A 22,062-nucleotide genomic window follows, 5' to 3' on the forward strand; every position below is an offset into this window, starting at 1 on the left:
TGCTTGAACTTCTGACCTCGTGCACAAGACCGCGTTGCCGAACGTCAGCCTAGGAACCATGACCCCTTTCCATATTCCTCTCACAACATTATACCTATTGTAATTCCACAGTGCCCTATTTTTCATCACTGCTGCATTCCTGTTATCTTTAGTCGTCATGCATATTTCGTGTTCCCTCAGATACTCGGTCCCATTGCTTATCCATACGCCCAGTTATTTGTATTTATCTGTTATCTCTAGCGTGACTTCCTGTATTCTAAGCTCACTACCTTTGTTATCATTAAAAATCATGACTACTGATTTTTCCTAACTGAATCTAAAATCTAACCTATCTCCCTCATTACCGCAGATGTCCATCAACCTCTGCAATCTTCCTTGTTGTCGGCCATTAGCACTATATCATCTGCGTAGATTAATGCTGGTAGTGCCTGATCAATGAGTTTTCCTTGTTTGACTAAAAAGAGGTTGAAGCCAAGTCCCCTTGCCTCTAATTTGGCCTCTAATCCTTGTAGGTACATCATGAATAAGAAGGGTGACAGTGGGCACGCCTGCCTAAGTCCACGTTTCACCACTGTGGGCTTGGATACCTGTTTTTCCCACTTTTTAACTACCTTGTTAGTTTTATAGATTTCCTTTAAACGATTAGTTACTCCATCTTTTACACCCAGTGTGTCTAGTATTCCCCACAAGTCCCCTTGAACCACGCTATTGTACGCTCCCTTGAATTTCTGCAGGCCGGTAAGAAGCTTCACAGTGCAGCGCCTGATCTTGTGAAACGGCGCAGCCATGCAGGCAGGGCATTCAATTCCCTCCCTATTTTTTGTATACTACTGTCCTTGTGTACATCGTAGAACACATAACAGTAATGATAGCAAACAGATCATTGATTCGGGTAGGCTTGGTGTTTTTATTTAAAATGGAACAACGAGGAAGCTGCTGAAGCTCGTGCCTGTATACAGCTGCTTTATATGGAGATGAAACTTTAACGAAAAAAAAAAAAGTAATGATAAACAGTAGGCTCATAACAAACAACATTTCTCTGAGGGTGCATGGAATATATGTCCCATGCAAGGCTATGCATTGCAGTCCTTACTGCATTAATTATGTACACGTACTGCAGGGCATGCAAGTGTATGCAGACACACGCTGACGAAATGACATTTTTTGCTACATACAAAGGTGCACCGCACCAAATAAGACGCACGTGTTTGTATAGTCAGGGAACACTCGTGAATATTGATGAAGATGTAAGCGATCACACAGCTCGCTTACAGTATAAAACAAACACAATTGCGAACAATAAAATTCGACACTGTTTAAAGAGGCGGACCCAGGTTACGAGGAGAATTATCAGTATGGCATACACACCACGTGTCAAGCTTTTGCAACATCTAAAGAGACTAAATATGGAAAGTTGCCTTTGTAAGTTAACATGACAGTACCAAATGGAGAAGCCACACGAGAGAACAATTCATCGTGGGCTAAAGAATGCGTTTTAAATATTATACACATCTTTGCAAGATAATATCGACGAGTTTTACTCGTCTAGGTGTGGGAGGTGTAGGCCTGATAAAATGCGATGTTGCTTCAGAGTCTTTCTTTCGTAATATTGCAATTTTATTCAACTCTTTCAAACGCGGCACCGTAAATTTCTACTGGGTGCTCGAACACGGCAAGCAGGTCGCGGGGCAAAATCTTTGTAACATTTTATTACCGAAACAGCAATACTAGCAATGCTTGAGCTGCACGTGCTGTTTTCTAAATTGTAACCTCCTTAATCTCATCACTGTGATCATGAAACAGAGAGGAAAAGTACAGCAGTAGTACGTAGAGAAATATTCAATTTCAAGCCCTTTAGCAATATCATCTAAACAAATTGCCAGTTCACTGTTGAATTCTCGATGGAAACAAACAGCTGATCAGGGACGCAAGCTTGGCTTGGCACTGGCTTGGCCGTTCATACAGAGCCAAAAGCCGCTGCAGGAAACTGGATTGCGGATCGTATTGAGACAAAATATTTTATACATTTTTGTTTTCTTTGTTTTATTTTTCTAATTGCTCTTGTGATGGCGTGGACCGCGCTTCGTGATCTCATGTACCGGCGCACTGTTTTTAAGTTTAGTATGGCGCACGATAATACATGATTGCGTGCTTTAATTTAAAAAGGTTCGCGAGTATGGCAGCAACACTGCAATGTCGGGAAGAGGCACGGGGAAGAGGATAGTAGTAGAACCAGTAGCAGCTGCATGCCCGGGTGGAGCGACTGATGCCCAGATGGAGAAATGTCAACCCGATGCCTTTTGTGTTGGCCGTTCTGGCAGTTCCGCCGACTTTATAGGAAGAGACGACCCCGTCGCTTGTCCTCTTCTCTTTTCCTTCGGGCATCAGTGACAACATTGACGGACGACGTGTTCGACTTCACCGTGCACGTGAGTAAAGGTTGGTTTTTCATTCGAGTGAATTCTTGTTCAGATTTGCAACTTGTCGACTTCATCCTGATCACCTGTCACCGGCAATAAGTCACATACGTGTGATATTTAGGTGAAATAAATGATAATGCACATTTTCTGCTCCATTTGCGTGACTTAGCTACACCAGGACATGAGGTAAAGCCTTTGTCGCCAAGCCACTAGCAGGCAAGATCGATCACTCGCATCCTTCAGTTCACGAATCAACGCGCCTGCCTTAGAATTAGTAAGCTGCTCGCAAAGAAATCTTACCGAGGCAATTTTGTTTTCTGTGAACAATGCACCGTAGATTTGTCTTGAATAACAAAAAAAAAAAAACTTGAAAAATAAAAGTCGCGACCTTTTAGAAAACGCCGTGTCTAAGAGCTAGACGCGGCATTTTGTAAAAGGCTCATCAAATTCAGTATGTTTTCGTAGTTTCTGCTTGAAATTATTATTGTCTATGAATTTCATGGCCCAATCTTTTGCTTTGGCTGAAAATCTCGGTGGCAAAACTTTGTTCAGTGTCCCTTTAAGGGCAGGTGTAGATGCCATCATTTCAGTCGCAAATCTTTTTGCTAGTCGGTCGGCTGGTTAACAATAAGGGTACTAACTAGAGTTCCAGATTTCATCAGCAACACATCGTCATGGCTTCATCAGATGCTGCATTATATACATTCTATCCTCGTTTTTAAATAGGTGTACCGTATGGTCCACTGTTACAGGAAACAAGCGAGCTCATGGACAGTTAGCCATGTGGTGCTAACTGGCAGCGAGGCTTGTGAATGGGACGCATGCGCATAGAATCGGGGTGCGCCCAGTTTTGTCTGCCATTTCTTCGCCTGTACGCATGACAGCATTGGAAAGCGCATCCGTATTTTAGCTGCGCAATTTATCAAGCCCAGTGCCTCCTGCTTCAGGGATTTCCTGTGAGCACAAAAAATGCATGATTTTAATCGTTGCTGCAGTGTTTTGCAAGTTGTCACCGTAAAGCACATCATATTTTTCGCATAATGCTCGCTGCAACTAGCAAGTTTCGATGACTCAAAATGCTGTTCAGGTCTGATGTAGCAAACATTTTAAGCTCGTCCTTGTGACCATGAAATATTGGTTTATTAAATAATGGAAGGCAGAGTTGGTATCAGTTGATTTACAGTGTGAAAATGAGAAGTGCGAAGGACCGTGCCTCGCAAGTAAGCCCCGAGAGCATGAGCAGAGAAGTAGCAGATGAGGATGCTCATGCGCTGCATTTGCAAATCTCACCAGCACTAATGCTTGACGGACTGCTGGCAACGCACTAGCGTGTTCTTTCTGAAACAGGATTTTGGCCCTGTAAGCAAGTTCTTGAAGGGCATAAGTAAAACGTAGAATGGGCCCCCTAAATGCACCCATCCTTGAACCATTGGGCTTATGAATTAGTGCCCTTTTCAAAATACAACTATTCTGAGCTATAAATTGTGACAGAACAGTGCACGAAGTTTAAAAATAGGAAAAAAGTCTTTAAATGTCCCCTTTATACATAGTGTTCTTGTGATGTCACTTCTGCCGTTGTCGCCCTCTCCCGCCATGCCCGGGTAACTCCCTGGGTACCTACGGCAGTTCACGTGCTGCAGTGCGGTTTGTTGGGGGCTCGTCATCTGTTGCTGTGAACGATGTGGAAGCATTGTGGTTTTTTGTTGTCTTACTTTAACGAGCTCATTGGATTAGGAAGGCCTCGCTCGTTCACTCGATACAAGACCAGATAATCAAGATGTGCGACACATATACCAGCCATGCCGTACACCGGCTGCCCGCCACAACCTATGAGGGCCTATTATCTTGCTTTCACTACAAATTGCCTGGCCCAAAAACAAGTGAAAGCTCAAAATCTCTCGAGCCGCAATTTCAAGAGTGGATGTGCGAAGCGCAGCTGCTCCTATCGAAAACTAGTCGTGCAGAGCTAGGCAAGTTTACAAGAGATATAATATTATGAATATATTGTCACGGCCTACGCCACCAAAGTAGCAATGCCCCCCCCCTTCCCCCCCCAAGTGTTTTAAACAGTGCTGATGTTGAGCCTCTTTGATTGCAATTTGTGGAAATAGTCGAGGAAAATATTATACAAGGCAGATAGACTTTGCGTGGTGTGTGCCGCGGTAACGCCAGTCATCACTTTATTTTTCGCGTATGCTTTAACACACTTTTCACTTTGTATTTTGCTTTTGTTGTACGCTAATGTACAGTGGAGTCACTGAAGATGATAGAGACCGTGTATAGAATTAATTGACTAATTAAAAAAAATCCTGACGCCCAACTTGAACCGATCGGCTATACTTCAAAGTGAACTAATATTGTTTCCCATTCTTTATAGTTTGTTTCAATGCAATACCAAATCTCCGCGATCGCCATCACGATTTTAAACGCCTTCCTCGCCATCATGATTTTAACTGCGGACAAGTTTGTATGTACAGTATCTTGGTAAGCTATATCTGTTTGCAGGTAAATACTTGGCTATAGCACTTACCCATAATGAAGTTGCACCTGAAGATGCAAATATTGCAAAGTTTCTTCAAGTAGCTTTTGTTAATCTGCACCGGCCAAATACGCTGGTACTTTTAGGAAAATCGGAATGTGCGTTCTCAATTTCAGGTTATAACTTTCAGCGAAGAAACACCCTAAGCTCTGCTCCCTCTGCGTGGGCTACTAAATCAACTTGCCTCACTAGCAGCTCATAATTTCTCAAACTTGCATGGTGAGGCAAAACTAAACGGGTGCAAGCATGAGGAGACAACATGGCAGTTGTAGGCAATAGATTCGGTTGGTGCCCGGGCATGTTGGTGGCGCATTTCGGAAGTGATGAAAAGGCGCTGTGAGATGCACGTGCACACTTTGTATAGTTGCTGTATTGGACAGCAAACTTTTTTTCTTATCTGAGCAGTTTTACCAAAGGAAGCTTCATCATATGGCGTGATAAATGAAGCGAATCCACAGGTTGAACCACATCATAGCCTCGCTGTGCTTTTGTACTTTTTTTAGCTCGCGAAATTTATTTGTACATATAAGTGACAACTTGCCAGTAATAAGGCAGCACTTGTTTCTTTACCATATGATCATCTCCGGTGTGCTGCTGCCTCAATATTTCAAATTCTAAGCATTTACACCATTGTATGCTAACTTTTCCTTCAAAGTGAGACAAGCCACATGTGTATCGTAGATCGAGAAGCATGCCAGTTTTACGTACTTGCAAGGTAAACATCAGAAATGCACAGTTGATCAAAAATACTAGTTTAATGGTGCATCTACATAGCAGAGCACCTGTGGCACCTCGGGAACAAGATAATGCCACATATGTTACAAGAGATAATTAAAAAAGACAGGGGACGTTCCGTGAACAAATAGAAACAAAAATAAAATGGCACGTGGCAGCGAGCGAAGGCGACAAGGGGGGGGGGGGGGGGGGGAGCCCGTGGGACTTCAGCGGATGAACGTAAGGTGTGTGTGTTTAATATGTGGAAGAAAAAAAATTCAAAATTTTGGCGACTGAAATGAGGGTGACTTAGTGAGTGCGCTCATGACGAGAGTAAACACGGTTATTATTTTTTTTTTTCAAATCTCTTTTGAAAGCCACAAAAAATCTGTATGTGGTGCAGCCTAACAGAAGGTCCGTGAAGGCAAATTAGGAATTCGTCGTTGTACAAAGGCCTTTTCTTTTTTTTTTTTTCATGCGCACCATCCCCGCCGCGGTGCTCTAGTGGCTAAGGTACTCGGCTGCTGACCCGCAGGGCGCGGGCTCGAATCCCGGCTGCGGCGGCTGCATTTCCGATGGAGGCGGGAATGTTGTAGGCCCGTGTGCTCAGATTTAGGTGCACGTTAAAGAACCCCAGGTGGTCTAAATTTCCGGAGCCCCTCACTACGGCGTCTATCATAATCATATAGTGGTTTTGGGACGTTAAACCCCACATATCAATCAATCAATCATGCGCACCATAAATAGTGCTCAAAATTTAATTGCATATGTTGTTTTCATCCTCGCTGTATTCCGTGCTGTTTATGATGTAAAAAAAAAAAAAGTAGCACGCTGAAGTGGTGCTGCTTTTGGGCAACAGTTGAAAATGGCGGGGTGCATGAATGCGGAATACTGCCGCTTGCACTCAAATCACTCTTGTGGTCACCTCCCACTGTTTGCAGCATGTGTTGTGTATACACAGCTGCATATTTCCTAGCTAGAAAAATTTGATTTTAGGTGTTTCACGCCATTTTCCATGTAACTATTCCACAATTGCACACACTGATCAGCAGGCTTTCAATTGCGCTGAAGGACACAGGTGCCATAAAATTCATAGTCGATTCTTTCAAGAAACCGTATGTAAAGGCTGAAGCTTCATGTGTACATACACACATACCATATTTTTTTTTGTACTTTATGAAAGCTGCGAAGGTCTCATGTGCCTCCAAGCGTAACCTGTCATATTTATTCTCCATCACCGCAAAAGTTTTGTGAGTTTCAAATAAAAGTACTTTGCGCATGGCCACTTTTGGGTAATTTTTTGGTGTAGGTGTTATTTGAGCAGCCTACAGTGTTTACCTTATAAGCCTGTATGTATATGTTGCATTATAAGGATGCAGAATGTGTGTAGCTGTACAATATAGATGAAGTGTAAAAATTAAGTGTGTCTATTGCAGTGTTCTTGCAACCAATCTTACCCCCGTATTCTAGAACGTCCCTCCACTCAACGCTTCACCTTCACTTGAGATGGCTGATGGGAGCGCCGTCTTTAAGCAGAGAAAATTGCTGCATGTCAGCAATAATCTGCTGTGATTCTCGAGTAGCGCAGCGTCGCTTTCAAACGAGCAGCGGCACAGTGCTCAACTCTGTCAAGTGAAGGGTGAAAGTCGAGTCGGGGAGCGTTTATGAATATGGGGGTTAGTTTTGTTGTCTTGTTAGCCTGCCATTAACACTGGATTGATGCTACTTTGCTCTAGCTGTACAGTGCTCTCCAATGCTCAAGGAAGCACCGCACGGGGAAGGCTCGGAGCAAACCATGCGTGAGTTTCCTTTCATTGTTACACTATGCACGTATTAAGTGATAGACTTTAATGTATGCTATTTGTATTGTGCAAGTTTTTGGGGACATACAACTTCCAACACTTATATGTTCTGACGAAAATCACGCAAGAATGAGAGAAGCTTGTGCAAAAATTATGCAAGAGTGTAAGAAGCTTTTGCAGAAGTCTGTGAAATGAAGTTTTGAAATTTTGTGGCAATGTGTCATTGTACAGTGGTCAACAGTCTTGCTCAGCATGCTTGACTGCAGGGCTCCCGGCTGCACAGGTGCATCTACGGAGTGCCTGATGCATGATGGGCCAAATGTCAGCCTGCACACTGGTGCCTCTTACCCCCGTTTGTCTGTTACATCAGTGTCTCTTGTAAAGGGGATCAACTGTGCTACCTTTTTTTTTTTTCGAATGTAATGAGTTTTTTTCCAGATTATTGTTGTTTTAAGGTAGAGCTTCACATTTCTATCAAATACTGAAGATTCTATTTTTCCTTCTAGATGCTATGAAGTCACTCCTTGTGTTACAATAGAGTGAACACTGTTATGAGAAAAGCTACTTTATGGAGTTAACTCACTCCATATTGACTTAACAAACAAAATTGGTGAAAACTACACTCCATTCCAGCTGCATTAGGAATAATATTCATTTGCATACTTCTGTTTCTTTTGTTTGTTTGTTGGCTGGAGGTTTGGAGTATACGGTGGCCAGAGGGCACCGTGTAGTCTTTTTTCATCTTCCCAATTTTGTGAACATCAATTGATAGCCGTATGGGAAGCAGCCAGCATGCTGAAACAGCGGTGCAAGCATGCAAGATGTTCACCATTGCATGCAGTCAGTTGCTGTGAGCAACCTACTGCATACAATTAACTGCGAGTGGTGAACTAACGCTGCACTATGTGTGCCTCCTGGAAAGCTGCAATGGTAAAGTGCCACAATCGTATAGTAACATGGATAACATCGCAATTTGTTTTTTGAATAATTTTGCAACAGAATCAATGGAGTTTTGGATAAATTTGTGTATCTGCCTGGTTCATCAAAGCTACAGAGTCAAATGCGGTATATACTCGCGTATTATGTGTACTTTTTTTGTCAATCCGGTCATGTGCGAAGCTAGTAGGAATCGCTGGCCTAAAAGCTCAACTGGGAATATATGTTGCAGGCGCTGTCACAGCTGTCTCAAAGCGGATTGTCATTTGTTTGCTAAGCCTGTTCAAATGCCCCCATTTTCTTGAAGTTCTTCCGAACAGTGCTCACAAAAACCAGTTCCCACGACAGGGTTATACCAGAGAACATAAGTACTCTCCAATAATTGTCGGGAACCCAACGTAAAGTAAGATGCAGACAAGGAAGCACGATGCCAACACAGTGCTGTGTGTGTCGCCCTTCATGTGTGTGTGTGTCCATTCCTTGTCCCAGTCTTCTATTGCGTTGTGTTCCCTCCGATATCTAACCAACACACCCAAGCTTCTATGCTAAGTCTTATTCAACGCACTCTTCTGCTGGCTCCCATACTGAATATTGCATGTCGAAGAACTCCACGCTGATGTGCTTAGCGGTAGCACGGTTTCAGTTTTCTTCAGTAAGCTTTATAACAGCAATCTGCCTCATATATAATTATTGTAGCCTATCACAAGGAACGGTAAAAACGCAATGGCCAGATGGCGAAACGGAAAAAAAAAAAATGAGTGCGAAAACCTGCCTCATCTTGTTGATGTGACAGGTCCTTGCACGCGTTCAACATCTGTGCTGTGTCTCGGGAATACATTCTTGCCGTGGAAAAGGTGGGAAGATAGGAGGCAAACCTTTAGGCATTTCGGACTACACATAAACAGGTTTCAGTTTTCAAGTTCAATATTCTAGGGAAAGCATAAAAGTTCATGGAAGAAGGGACCTTGCACTCAGTCCATTTTGTGTAAGACTGCACTCGCCTGCTCGACAAGAGATGTTCCTGACCAGAGCATCATGAAGTCAAATATGTCTGTGTGTGTGCTGGCAAGGTGGCTCGGGCTGGTTGGGGAGGGCAAAGTATGCGAGCAAAAAGTTTCTTGTAGTAAAGCAGGCTGGCTAATTATACTGGTGAGCAAATTATGTGAGGATGCAAATTGTGCGAGTAAATATGGTATGTACTCTTGTATGTTTCAGCTCTATTGCTACGGATCCTGCGGATCCAACTTGGCATCCGGCAGCAACAAAGAGAGGTTCTGCAGGAGGTGCGACAGCTGAAGCACAAGGTACGGCTCTTGTCCGTGCCTCAGCACGCCCAGCCAGCAAAGCGCCCCTCTGACCTTCCCCGGCTGCCTGCTGGTACAATTGGAGAAGTGGAGGCAGCAGAGGCAGCTGTGCAGAGTAAAGCTGTGGCTGCGGCTTTGGTGTATATTTCTTGATTTTTAATATGCCTATGTAACATGCAAAAATTTAGTACTGCTTTAAGATACTGTGTTTCGGGAAACAAACTAGTCAGGTTATCTCATGAGCCACTGTACTACAGTCGAATATGAATAATTCGTACTCAAAGAGGCCAGAAAATTTGTTCAAATTAAAAGAAGTTCAAAATAATGAAAGTTACCGTAATTACTTGAATCTAACACGCACCTTTTTTCCGGTTAAGAGAGTTCATAAATCGCATGTGCGTTAGAATCGAGTACGAAAAAAAAAATTGAATATGGTCATTCTATTGCCATCGCCACTTACAAAAATGGCCGCCCCCTGGGTGCGTCGGCATGGCGCGTCGGTCATTTATGCCTATGTGTTTCCCATGCGCAGCACTTCATACGTGTGCTGAGGAGTTCGTCGTCATCTTGTAGCACATTAGCATCGACGGCATGGTAGGGCCGACTCCAAAAACTCGACGAGTGCACCACAATGCTGCTTCTAAAAGAAAAGTCGTCGCGTGTGCCGGAACGGACAGAAATCGGGCCGCATCGCGGTCATTCGGAGTTCCCGAAACGTGCGTGCGGGACTGGCGGAAACAAAAGCAGAATATTGTCGACAGCAAAGATTCACGCAAAGGCTTCAGTGGACCACAGCAGGGTCGGTTTCCAGAAATTGAAGAGCTGCTCGGCGAGTATGTGATTAAGCAGTGAGCGGCACAGCGGCCCGTGACGACAGAACTGCTCCAAGTGCAGGCTATGCAGTTAGCCTTAGAAAAAGGGCTAATGCAGAGCCATTTTAAAGCGAGCAGGTGCTGGCTAACGAACTTTATGAAGAGAAAAGGCTTTTCCCTCCGAAGGCGAACGGGCATATGCCGGAAGTTGCCGGAGGAGTACGAAGAAAAGCTTCAGAGTCTTCAGAGGTTCCTCCTAAACTTGCGGCACAACAACGGCTACCTGCTTGGGCAAATCGGGAATACCGATCACACGCCTCTTTACTTCGACATGCCTGGCACCACAACCGTCTAGGAGAAGGGGGCGAAGCAAGTTTGTGTACTGACATCGGGCCACGGTAAAACTAGAGTGACAGCAATGCTTTGTTGCACGTCAGATAGGCATAAGCTTCCCCCGTACTTCATATTTAAACGGAAGACGCTCTCAAAAAGAGTCGTTTTCGCGAGTGGTGTGATCAAGCGGGCCAACGAGAAAAAAGGGGGTGCGCGATGCAACCGATGTCTTAGTTTTTTTTTTTTTTTTTTTTTTTTTTTTTTTTTTTTTTTGGTCGTGGAAACCGGGTGCGCGTTACAATCAAGGGCGCGGTAGAATAGAGTAAATACGGTAAACGAGCGGAGGGCTCACCATGCAGTGATGCATGTGCATGGAGAAGTTTTATTCACAAATTACAGGACATCCGTGATTAATTAAAGTAGTTAATACATGTCTGTACACGTTGGCCTTGCAACGAGTCAACAAGTTTTGCGTGCAGTTTGCAAAGCATTTGTACTTCGGCTTCAGTATTTTCCTGGCAAAAGAAGTTGAGCGCGGCAATGTCCAGTGCTGACACTCTTCGAAGACAACTGTGTTTCCACTGTTACCATCTGCGCTGCAGCCGGAGCGTGGCCAGCACATGATGAGAATGGAGGAGTGTCTCCACCTGAAGAAAAGCAGATCGGCATTCGAGAGAGAAACACTCCGCGGCAGCTTTTTTTTTTTCTCTCTCTCTTCATGCGCGGTGTTGAAAGGAGAAGAGTCTCTACATAGCAGGAACGAAAAACAGGGGAGCGTGACACCGGCGCGTTGCAGATCGGCATGAGAGAGCCAACTCTCTGCGACAGCTTTTTTTCCCCTCTTTCTCTTCATGCGCAGTGTTAAGAGGAGAAGGGTCTCTACGTGGCAGGGACAGAAAAAGCCGAAGCGGGGCACAGGAATGTCGCAGATTGGCATTTGGCAAACATTCCACCGCAGTCTTTTCTTTCCTTTTCTTCATTTTCTTCTTCAAGCACAGCGATGAGGTGTCTGAAGTGCCACCGCAGGATTGGGCGGGGTGCTGAGAGCATTTTCGGAGCGCGGTATAGCTTTGATAGGACCACAGCGTCAGTTCGAATTAAGTGTGTTGGAATTAATGAGATTCGACTGTATTTACTATAGTCTGTGAAGTCCGAGTGAACTGTCCTAAGCTAGCAGACGATGTAGGCGGCATCGTGTGTTTGATGGGCAGTGACTAGCAATAGCCTGCTTAAAACAGACATTCAGTAATTTTGTTTATTTATCACCCTATTTCGTGTCCGCTGCGGCTCTCTCTACTTTGAGCTACAGTTCACCCTGCCTTGTGTTAGCCGATTTCTTACTTTTTTAAAAATCTAACATGCACCCAATTTCGCAGTGTGAAGAAAAATGCACCTTTGTTTATTGTGATGAGATTTCTATAGCGACATGCCTCTTTGTTGGCTATCACAGAAAAAGATAAACAGCAAATGGTGCGACCATCTAGTGCGACCTTTATTTTTCTATCAGTTTCATCTATGACCAAGATTTGGTCGCTCTAAGGTTGCCTCTTAGTACACCTTGATCATGTTCATTTATCTTGTTGTGCTCTGCTTACAATGCATTGATTAAAAACATGTCCAAGCTTCTTTTTGAATTCCACATATTTTATCGTTTTTCACCTGTAGAAGCTACTCCTGGTCAACATTCAGGCAAAGACATTGTAACCTCGAAGAAACGTGGTACAAAGTAATTATACTATTTCATAGCTAGAATCAATATTTATCAAGGGTTATAACAGTGTTGTATTTGATTTCATAACAGCGAAACTGCATTCAGAGAAGGACTCTGAAAGGTTCTCACACTGAGTGTGAGAGGGCTGATGTGGAAACCATTTTAGGTCAAGTGAGTTGAAGTTAGCGTAAAAAAACAATGAAATGTGATGCCCAAAAATTCAAGTTGTTGTTTTCAGTGTCCTCTTCTTGCAGAATTTTATCATGAAAACATTTCGATGTGCTGTAGCGTTTACCCCATCTATGCTTCTTGCATTTTTTTACAGCGCAAGCACCTCCTGCAGATTGGGGGACGTGGCCTCCGAAAAATTGGTGTGAATGCCATGAAGGCTGTATTGGCACATGACGTGCAAGTGCTGTACAGCCTTCATGGCAGAAAAGGGAAAAGGGCCTTTGTGAACCTGAGGCTCTGTAGATTAGTGACAGGTTAGACTTGTTCATTGTTTTATGTGTGTGTACCCTTGTGTATTCTCTGTACTGCAGTGCTTCATGTGTACTATGGTATTTCTGTTCTTGTATGCAGATGTCATCTGCCAAAAAGCTGGGTGCGACCAGGCGGAGGCCCTCAACTTTATTAAGAGTTGGCTGCCAGGGTCTGGTGATCGCTGTGGGGGCAGGAAGCGGCGCTTCAGAGAAGAATTTGTTGTGGAGCAGCCCGATGATCCCCACTCTCAGAGTGCAGATTATCGGCTGCTCGCGGCAGCTGGCTTCCTGCCCAGCCACAGCAGCCAGGGCCTTGACAGCACCACTGTCACTGTGCCCCCAACGCAACCTGACCTGCAGTAGAGCGGGCCTTTTTTAGTTGTGTATATATATTTTTCAATGTATACATTTTTTGTTGTACCAAATAAATTAAAAAAAAACAAAGAATAAATAGTCTGCAGACTGTCGGTGGTGCACTGTTCGGCTAGCTTATGCTGATTCGGAAGCACCATCACCATGTTTTAGTTACAAAAAAATGCTCTAAACTATGAATACTCTCGATTACCATGTGGGGGACATATGTGGGGATTGCAAGTGGGGGACATACGCTTTCAACATTTACTTCCTAATGACTTTTTTCGATCTGCTGTACCAAATACCAGTACCAAATAACGCACTCGCTATTGCAAAAGATAAATTGGTAAAAAAATAAACTACACTTCTAGTGTTAGCAAAGGGAATGAGGTATAAAAGATGAAATAGATCGAGTAACTGCTTTCAGTTCTCGGCATTCAATTTTCTGTTGCCCCAAGTATACAGGGCTGCAAAGCTACAAGAGCGGGTCATCGAGGCATATTGTTTAAATCTTCCGGTAAGAAAAATTCCCTACTAATAATGGTTACATAATGGCAAGCCAATCAGTAGCCAATATTCATCGTGCAGGAAACATCGGTGTAATAACGGCATTTGATGGGCTGCAATGTGGCCCTGGATTGGTCCAATGTCGGTCGCACATCCGTAGCCAATATTCGTCGTGCAGCAAACATCGGCGTAAAAATGGCATGTGATTGGCTGAAATATGGCCCAATGTTGGCCGAACATTGGCAGCTTTGTCGGCAATACGATGGGCCTTCGTCGGCCCGACATTGGAAGAAGTTGCACTTCCGACGTCGGCCCGACGTCGGTGCCGATGTTAGCCGATGTTGGTCCAAGATTGGTCCAACGGCGGCGTGCTGCCTGGGCCGATTTATTGGCCTCTGCGCTTATTACAGGCGCTTCGTGAAGAACTTTTCGCGGATCGCCGAGCCACTGACGTACCTCACGAAGGCCGACGTCGACTTCAAATGGGAAACGCCGCAAGTCGAGGCATTTCAAGAATTAAAGCGACGCCTGCAAACGCCGCCAATACTGGCGCACTTCGACGAAGAAGCTAACACCGAAATTCACACGGACGCAAGCAGCACAGGGCTCGGCGCCGTGATCGTGCAGAGGACCGACGAACTTGAAAGGGTCATCAGTTACGCTAGCCGGTCACTTTCGAAGGCAGAAGCCAATAATTCCACGACATAAAAGGAATGCCTTGCCATCATCTGGGCTACATTAAAGTTCCGCCCCTACCTGTACGGCAGGCCTTTCAAAGTCGTGAGTGACCACCACGCCTTGTGTTGGCTAGCTAACTTGAAGGATCCATCAGGGCGCCTCGCACGGTGGAGTCTCAGACTACAAGAATTTGACATCACCGTCGTCTACAAGAGCGGACGAAAGCACTCCGACGCCGACTGCTTGTCTCGCGCCCCTGTCGATCCGCCGCCCCAGGATGACCAGGACGACGACTCTTTCCTGGGACCCATAAGTACCGACGACTTCGCGGAACGCCAACGAGCTGACCCAGAGCTCAAGATCCTCATGGACTACCTGCAAGGCAAGACCGCCGACGTGCCGAAAGTATTCCGCCGAGGACTGGCTTCGTTTTTCCTGCGAAACAACGTCCTCCTGAAGAAGAACTTCTCGCCGCTCCGCGCCGACCACCTCCTCGTGGTACCTTCAGCGTTACGTCCAGAGGTTCTGGAAGCATTACACGACGACCCGACAGCCGGACATCTTGGTGTTTCCCGCACACTGTCACGAATACAAGAGAAGTACTATTGGCCTCGCCTCACTGCCGACGTCGCCCACTACGTAAAAACATGCAGAGACTGTCAGCGACGCAAGACGCCGACAACTAGGCCAGCCAGACTTCTGCAACCCGTCGAACCACCTCAACGGCCATTCCAACAAATCGGCATGGACTTACTGGGGCCGTTCCCGACGTCAACTTCTGGCAACAAATGGATTGTCGTAGCGACTGACTACCTCACCCGCTATGCCGAAACAAGGGCCTTGCCCAAGGCCACTGCCGCCGAGGTCGCCAAGTTCTTCATTGAGAACATCGTTCTCCGCCACGGAGCCCCCGAGGTCCTCATCACCGACAGAGGTACGGCCTTTACGGCTGACCTAACGCAAGCGATCTTGAGGTACAGTCAGACAAGCCACCGCCGAACCACCGCGTACCACCCACAGACGAATGGCCTCACCGAGCGTCTAAATAAGACCATCGCCGACATGCTGGCCATGTACGTGGGCGTCGAGCACAAGACGTGGGACGCCATACTCCCGTATGTAACCTTCGCGTACAACACGGCCGTGCAGGAAACGACGCAGTTTGCTCCATACAAGCTCGTCTACGGACGGAGCCCAACAACGACGCTTGACGCCATGCTACCGGTCAGCACCGACGAAGAAGACCTCGACGTCGCCAGCTACCTGGATCGCGCTGAAGAAGCTCGACAGCTAGCCCGCCTGCGTATCAAGAGCCAACAGACGGTCGACAGGCGCCACTACAACCTTCGACGACACCACACCGAATACCAACCCGGCGACCTTGTCTGGGTCTGGACGCCGATACGACGACGGGGATTGTCTGAGAAGCTCCTGCGACGCTACTTTGGACCCTACAAAGTAGTCCGACGTCGTGGTGGACTGTACTATGAGGTCGTGCCCGATGGCTTAACGTCATCCCAACGACGCCGTGCACGACCCGAAGTCGTACACGTGGTGCGACTTAAACCTTATTACGCGCGCTGATTAGCTGTGACGCATTGTTAATGTAATTTATTGCATGTACTCTCTCTTATGTTCTGTCTTTAGCATCGGGACAATGCTTTTTCAGAGGGGGGTAGTGACACGTGCGGTTCTTTTGGTTTACGAAGAAAGCCGCTATCACTTTCTGTTAAGCGCAACGCAGGCCGCGTTTATCTTGCATGCCACTCTGGAACGCGTTATGACGCGTGTATAAAAGACTGACACGTGCGGTTCTTTTGGTTTACGAAGGAAGCTGCTATCACTTTCTGTTAAGCGCAACGCAGGCCGCGTTTATCTTGTATGCCACTCTGGAACGCGTTACGACGCGTGTATAAAAAGCCGGCGCAGTGCGCCACTGGGGGGTCTTTTTTTTCGTCGGCCGACGACTGTTCACGCCGCTGTTGCTGGGCACAAGTTCGCCCAGTAAACAGTTCGCCTGACACCGCCCTGACTCCTGCGTGCTTCCTCTCAAGTGCTGCGTGTATCACAACCTCGTGACTATATCGTCGTCTAAATTAGTTAATAAATGTATGCATGTTGGGTGCTGTACCGACCGCGTCTGCGGTGTCCGTTCACTCCAAGAGCGTGGCGTGGCGATGCGCTCGTTCACCTCGCGGAGACCCCACACTGGCTGCCCAACGTGGAGCTCTTGGAGTATCGGATGACAGTTTTTGCGGTTCGAAACAGGGATTTTGTTAGAGCCGGAGTAGAGTAGGCTTAGGGGGACTTCTTTGCTAGCGTCGGTGGTGTGCTTTGTTGAGAAGCGAGGAGATTGGTTTTGTAACGTGTTTGAATTTGTCGGCAGGTTGACTTTCTATTTATTTTTTTTGCTCGCAAGTGTTGATATATTGTGTTGTTGTTAGTTTTCAAAAACGTTGTTGAATTAGGACGGGAGCCATGTGGTCCGCATCCTGGGGTGAGCAAGGACTAGAGCACGTGGTTTGTAGGCCAGGCCCGAAGCGAGTGAGTACGGAAGCCTCGTGGGTGGTCCGATTTTCTGTAAATAGCTTCTTCTATATCTTTGGGCTCAGGGAGCCGGGCGTCGTTGCTGTCTGGTATTGCGGCTCGACGTCGAGGCGTCGTGACACCGCCCGGGGCCGTGGACGCCGATCGCTCGGTAAGCTGCTGTGTGCGGCGAGCGATAGGGCAACTTCACAGAGTGGACGTCTCCTCGCGGCTGCCTCTTCTGCGCCTAGGCTGGGTGCTGGGTGGATGCCGGTTGTTGCCGAGCGACTCATTAGGCCTAATGCTCTGCGCAGCCGCCTGTCGCACGTGGCACAACTAGGTGAATCGTGGCGTTGAGGTGTAGCGCTCTGCTTCCCTCACTTTTTTTTCTTGTGAGCACGAGTTAGGAAAAGTAATTTTTGTTTTATTTTGATGGGCGTCTCGGCCGCCACCAATGTATTAGCTAGCAGTACTGACGAACGTACCACGTGGACGAAAAGCTCGAAGCTCCCTTCCCGAGGACCTGCTAGATTGTTTTCTTTCAATTTTGTTGTTGTTGTTATTGATGTATTCAGCGGGGAGGGATCTCATCCACGGCCGGCTTTCCTGCACAATCTCAGCGTCGCTGGCCAGGAATGCGGTCCTGAGGTCGGGCGATGGAGATGCCTGGGACCTGCGCAACTGCCTGCAGTCAGGCGCCCGGGCGAGTGCTGGTCGCAATTGGAAGACGTGTTGGCGCTAGCGACGGATCGTCGCGCCGACGGCAACGTTGCTGTTGCGGGGCTGGTACTGAGGTCAAACCTAGCCGGACAGTGCCGCAGTGTCGACCAGTGGTGGTGTCGTGGTGCAAGGACATTATGGTCGTGCGATATCATTTTTTTGTTAAAGCTTGTGTAGCTAATTTTTGATTTCGGGATATGGTTTGATTTAAGGTTGGGGGAATGTGGGCGTGCTGACACCCCCCCCCCCCCTGTAAAGTTGTCTGCGCTGCGTGGCGCACGTGTTTCGCCCCAAGGCTTTATTTCGGTGGTGACCACCGCCGGGCGATAGATGACGTTGTTTCGCTTTGAGTACCGCTGTTGGTAGAGTGGTAGCGCCGGCGGTGGCCCCTGGCGGAAGGCGGGCCTTGGTGGTGGGCGAGAGTTGAGCGAGCCTCTTCTGCGCGTGGCGGCTGCCGCCAACGGTTGTCTGTAGCGTGGGTACCCGGTGCTCGGCACCGCGGGCTTCGCGCCGGGGTCCCACGTGGAAAGTCAGGCGTTGGCGACGCCGCCTTGGGTATGTGTTAGTGTGTGTTTATCATGTTATTGTGTGTTTAGTGTGTCACTGCGTTATGTTGTTTGTATGGTAGCGTGTTAATCAATATCGTCGTCTAAATTAGTTAATAAATGTGTGCATGTTGGGTGCATTGAACCGACCGCGTCTGCGGCGTCCGTTCACTCCAAGAGCGTGCCGTGGCGATGCGCTCGTTCGCCTCACGGAGACCCCACAGGCTTGAGTTTCCCTTTTTCACCAACCCTGTCCTGCCAACACGCATGGCACTACATTATAAACATGGCGTGGGCGTAACATAACTTACTGGCCCCCGGCTATCCCTTCATGCTTAGGTTCCTACCAGCAACATTTTGCCTCCGGAACGATAATCGGGACTAATTGCCGTTGATCGCGTAGCCGGTGTAGGCCTACATTTTCTTCATAACTTGGAAGATTTACACTGTATGTCTAAGTGCATTTGCCAGGCATCTTTCAGCGGACGCAACACACCTTTCACCTCCAGTCCGAACCGCCATCGTTATTGAGCGGTGCACTCCTAAACCAGGTGCTACCAAAGCGTTAGGACGAACATGACTGCCGAAAACGAGCGTTAGCCAGCGACGTTCATCGATAGCTTTCATCGATGGTTTTCAGTACTTATTCCCGAAGAAGGAAAATCTAGTGACCTTAGTCGGGACAAGCGTAGAGAAAGCAATGGCAGCACACAACAAATCTCGGTAACACACTGAAAAGACAGTTTTTGTAGCGATATATTCGCCAGGCAGTGAACTCCCTTAAAGGGGTCCCGCAACACCTTTTCAAGAAGCCATAAAACGGACTCTTTAAAGGATCTTATTGCCTCACGAGTTCACCACCGCACAAATTTTCAGAATTCTCACAGTTCGAGCAGACATTTATTGCACGGTGCGATCAGCAATTTCTCATCTCTCGTCCCGATAAAAGCGCTCACAACTTCCCTGCAGAAAGTCAACGCTATGTGCGATTGTCAATAACAGATTCTTGCGAATCCAAAAGTAGCACCCACGTTCTCAACCCGTTGTGTGTCCTCACGAACTTTAGAAGTGGTCATGTCAGAAGAATTTTACTTGAAGGCTTTCTTGCGTTTTGGAACTGCGAGCTGCCTAGTGATTTTGGCCCATTTTAATGTGACTCTATGATGCCGGAAAAATAATTCTCCCTTCCGGGTATGGTAAGCTGCAAATGGCGGAAGAAATGATGCAATTGTGCCTCGTACGGATGAAGTTTTCATCTCTAAGTTACAAAGGCTCCACGGCACCACCGAATAACCGTCATTGAGTGCGAAAAACATGGCTTTACTGCCGCAAGGAGTTGTCGCCCACATAGAATTTATCAAGCAGCTGCGCTTCTATTTGATTTAGATTCATGTCCTTAAGCTTCAACACACAGAGTGCGTGCTGATTCGGCACCGTCTTTGAGAGCCACGCTAAACCAATTTCGTCGGCTTAGCGTGTCGCGATGGGTGCTTACAATATAAATCTCGGGGTGCATACAATACGCATTTGTTAGCTTTTCCTAATCCTCGATAGTCCGCAATATCTTAGAGATGTCCGATTGAGGACACGTTATTTGGCTTCACGCTACGAGAAGAAAAAGTTTTTGTTTAGTTTCAATACTTAGGCATTAGGGCATTTCTTACTTTCTTTCCCATCCCATTAAATTTTGGTGCATAAAATAAGATCGCAGTTGAGAGCTTTAGAATACCGTACGCAAAGCTTGCGGGCGTAGTTTTAGCCTTTGTCACAGAACGGGAGCCTACACGAGGTGATCGTATGCGACGCAGCGCAAGCGCAATACATTGCGTTGTTCTTAGAACTATCTAATAAGATTAGAGTTCCTTTGCTACAGTACTATTACGAAACTATACTTACCTGTAGACGGAGCTCGTGTGGTTAATCTATTCTCATCTGTAGCTTGCGACGCGAATGCAAAGCTTTGCGTAGCGCTGTTCTACAACTCTCAATGCACTTGCAGTTTCACCAGCGGCAGACTTCTTTCTGGGCGTAACTATTACAAAACTATGCTCACTTGTAGGCGGAGCTCGTCGCTGGACCTCTGCCTGGGTCCGCATATGCCGTTTAGGAGCATGTCTCCGGGCACCTGGGGATGTGGCGGGGAGTCATGTATCGACCCCTTCTCAGTGGGAGGCACGCAGCAGGGCCCGTTGGCTATGGCGCCAACGACAACGCCGTGGGTCACGCCGTTCATGGCCAGTGTAGGCGGCACAATAGCAGCAGCCGTGGCGTTAGGTTGGAGCTGCGCTGAGAACGGCGGCACTGCCGCCGCGACGCCGACCTGCTTCGAGATGACTTGTGCGAACGATGGCTGAGTGGGGGCGCCGTTAGCGTAGTGGACCTGTCCGTTGGCGTGGGGGACCCGTCCGTTGGCGTTGGGTACCCGTCCGTTGGCGTGGGGGACCTGTCCGTCGGCGTGGGAAACCTGTCCGTTGTCGTGGGGGACCTGGCCGTTGGCGTGGGGGACCTGGACATTGGCGTGGTGGACCTGGCCGTTGCCGTGGGGTACCTGGCCATTGGCGTGGGGGACCTGGCCGTTGGTGGCTCCTGCCACCGAGACGACCGCCGGTCGCCCCACGGTGCGAAGCTCGGAGGCGGTGCACTCCACAGCCACTGCAAGAAACACCAATTGTTTTTCCACCTATGAAGTCATCGCACTTAAAGGCAGAAAAAAAAGTTGGACACTGAAATCTTATAAGAATACGTGCAAACTTTCACAAGCGCGGCTGTGAACTGCGAGTTGTGTGTTTCTTAACTTTAATCTACGTCATAACGATTCCGCGTGGCGTGTGAGTGGCCAAACTTATAAAAATAAGGTTGGCACCTACGTCCACTGCAGCCCTACGGCCTCTTTCCCAGTAATTGGCGGAGAGTACGGGAGGGGGGCTTGGAGGTCGGGCATCCACCGGGCTGCATCATGAAAAGCAAAGCCCCATCCCCGCCACCCCCTCGCATGCGCCCGGGGTATATTTTCAGACTTTGGCTTAGGCTTTCATCCTACGCAACCGCACTGTTGGCCACCCTGTCGTGAAGGTATTCTAGAGGGAACTTTTTATGCCCGTTCCTTTTCCTTTCATGATACTAAAATTGGAATTGTAGAGTAGCAATAAAAAGGTAGCCTGGCGCAGTGGTCCCTTTGAGGACGAAGTCGCAGGATGACGAAAATTGGGGCATTTGATCGACTGTTGTGCAAAAGAGGTACGGGATTTATACGTAGGCATCAAAAAAATGATTTTTTTATTTAAGAGATATCTATCATCGATTTGATACTTTGAATAGGTCTTTCTCCCTTTCCCGCTTTATCTATCTATCTATGTATCTATCTACCTATCTATCTATGGAAATACGCCCCGTTCCCACCGGGAATATGAAAACTGTCCGTTTATGCTCCCAATGCTCCTCGATTACACGCGATGCTGAGCAGGTTAATCCCGGCTGCGGCAAGAATGTACGCGAAAGCTTCTCATCCGTTCCTCTGGCTTAGTGTCTTACGACCCCCGCGCATGTTTACTTTTCGGGATTCCCACAGAGCCCGAGCTATTTTTTTATCTATTTGTGCTGTGGTGTCACTAGCACTTGTTTGTGTTCCTCCAGCAGCTACACCACATCGTAATACCGCCATCCCCATTGCTTCGCAATG

The 22,062-nt window shown here is 47.1% G+C and overlaps 2 protein-coding genes across 6 annotated transcripts in view; one reads left to right on the forward strand and one right to left on the reverse strand.

The window, feature by feature from the left end:
- LOC119176592 (protein argonaute-4) overlaps positions 1-22,062 on the reverse strand; it is a 60,634-nt gene that overhangs the window by 32,981 nt on the left and 5,591 nt on the right. Inside the window, exon 2 of the mRNA XM_037427948.2 lies at positions 20,437-21,035. Within this exon, the coding sequence (XP_037283845.2) occupies positions 20,437-21,035 (599 nt within the window). The remainder of the gene's footprint in view (positions 1-20,436; positions 21,036-22,062) is intronic.
- LOC142774968 (uncharacterized) lies at positions 1,989-13,504 on the forward strand. 5 transcript variants are annotated; one of them, XM_075876104.1, is made up of 5 exons: positions 1,999-2,439; positions 7,410-7,472; positions 9,627-9,853; positions 12,897-13,056; positions 13,154-13,504. In XM_075876104.1, the coding sequence occupies exons 1-5, from the start codon at positions 2,283-2,285 to the stop codon at positions 13,414-13,416; spliced, it is 870 nt and encodes a 289-aa protein (XP_075732219.1). In that variant the 5' UTR covers positions 1,999-2,282; the 3' UTR covers positions 13,417-13,504. The 5 variants fall into 5 exon arrangements, with proteins under 5 accessions (XP_075732223.1, XP_075732219.1, XP_075732220.1 ...); XM_075876105.1 differs by having other exon boundaries at positions 1,999-2,429; positions 7,418-7,472; XM_075876106.1 differs by having other exon boundaries at positions 2,010-2,439; positions 9,627-9,715.

The sequence above is a fragment of the Rhipicephalus microplus genome, chromosome X (genome assembly GCF_043290135.1).
Source record: "Rhipicephalus microplus isolate Deutch F79 chromosome X, USDA_Rmic, whole genome shotgun sequence".
In the NCBI taxonomy this organism is placed as follows: Eukaryota; Metazoa; Arthropoda; class Arachnida; order Ixodida; family Ixodidae; genus Rhipicephalus; species Rhipicephalus microplus.

Bases quoted from the DNA above. Each gene is read 5' to 3' on its own strand.
- LOC142774968 (XM_075876104.1), top strand. From the start codon at position 2,283: ATGTCAACCCGATGCCTTTTGTGTTGGCCGTTCTGGCAGTTCCGCCGA. The intron at 9,854-12,896 runs GTGTATATTTCT...ATTTTTTTACAG, and splicing joins AAGCTGTGGCTGCGGCTTTG to CGCAAGCACCTCCTGCAGAT. The intron at 13,057-13,153 runs GTTAGACTTGTT...TCTTGTATGCAG, and splicing joins GCTCTGTAGATTAGTGACAG to ATGTCATCTGCCAAAAAGCT.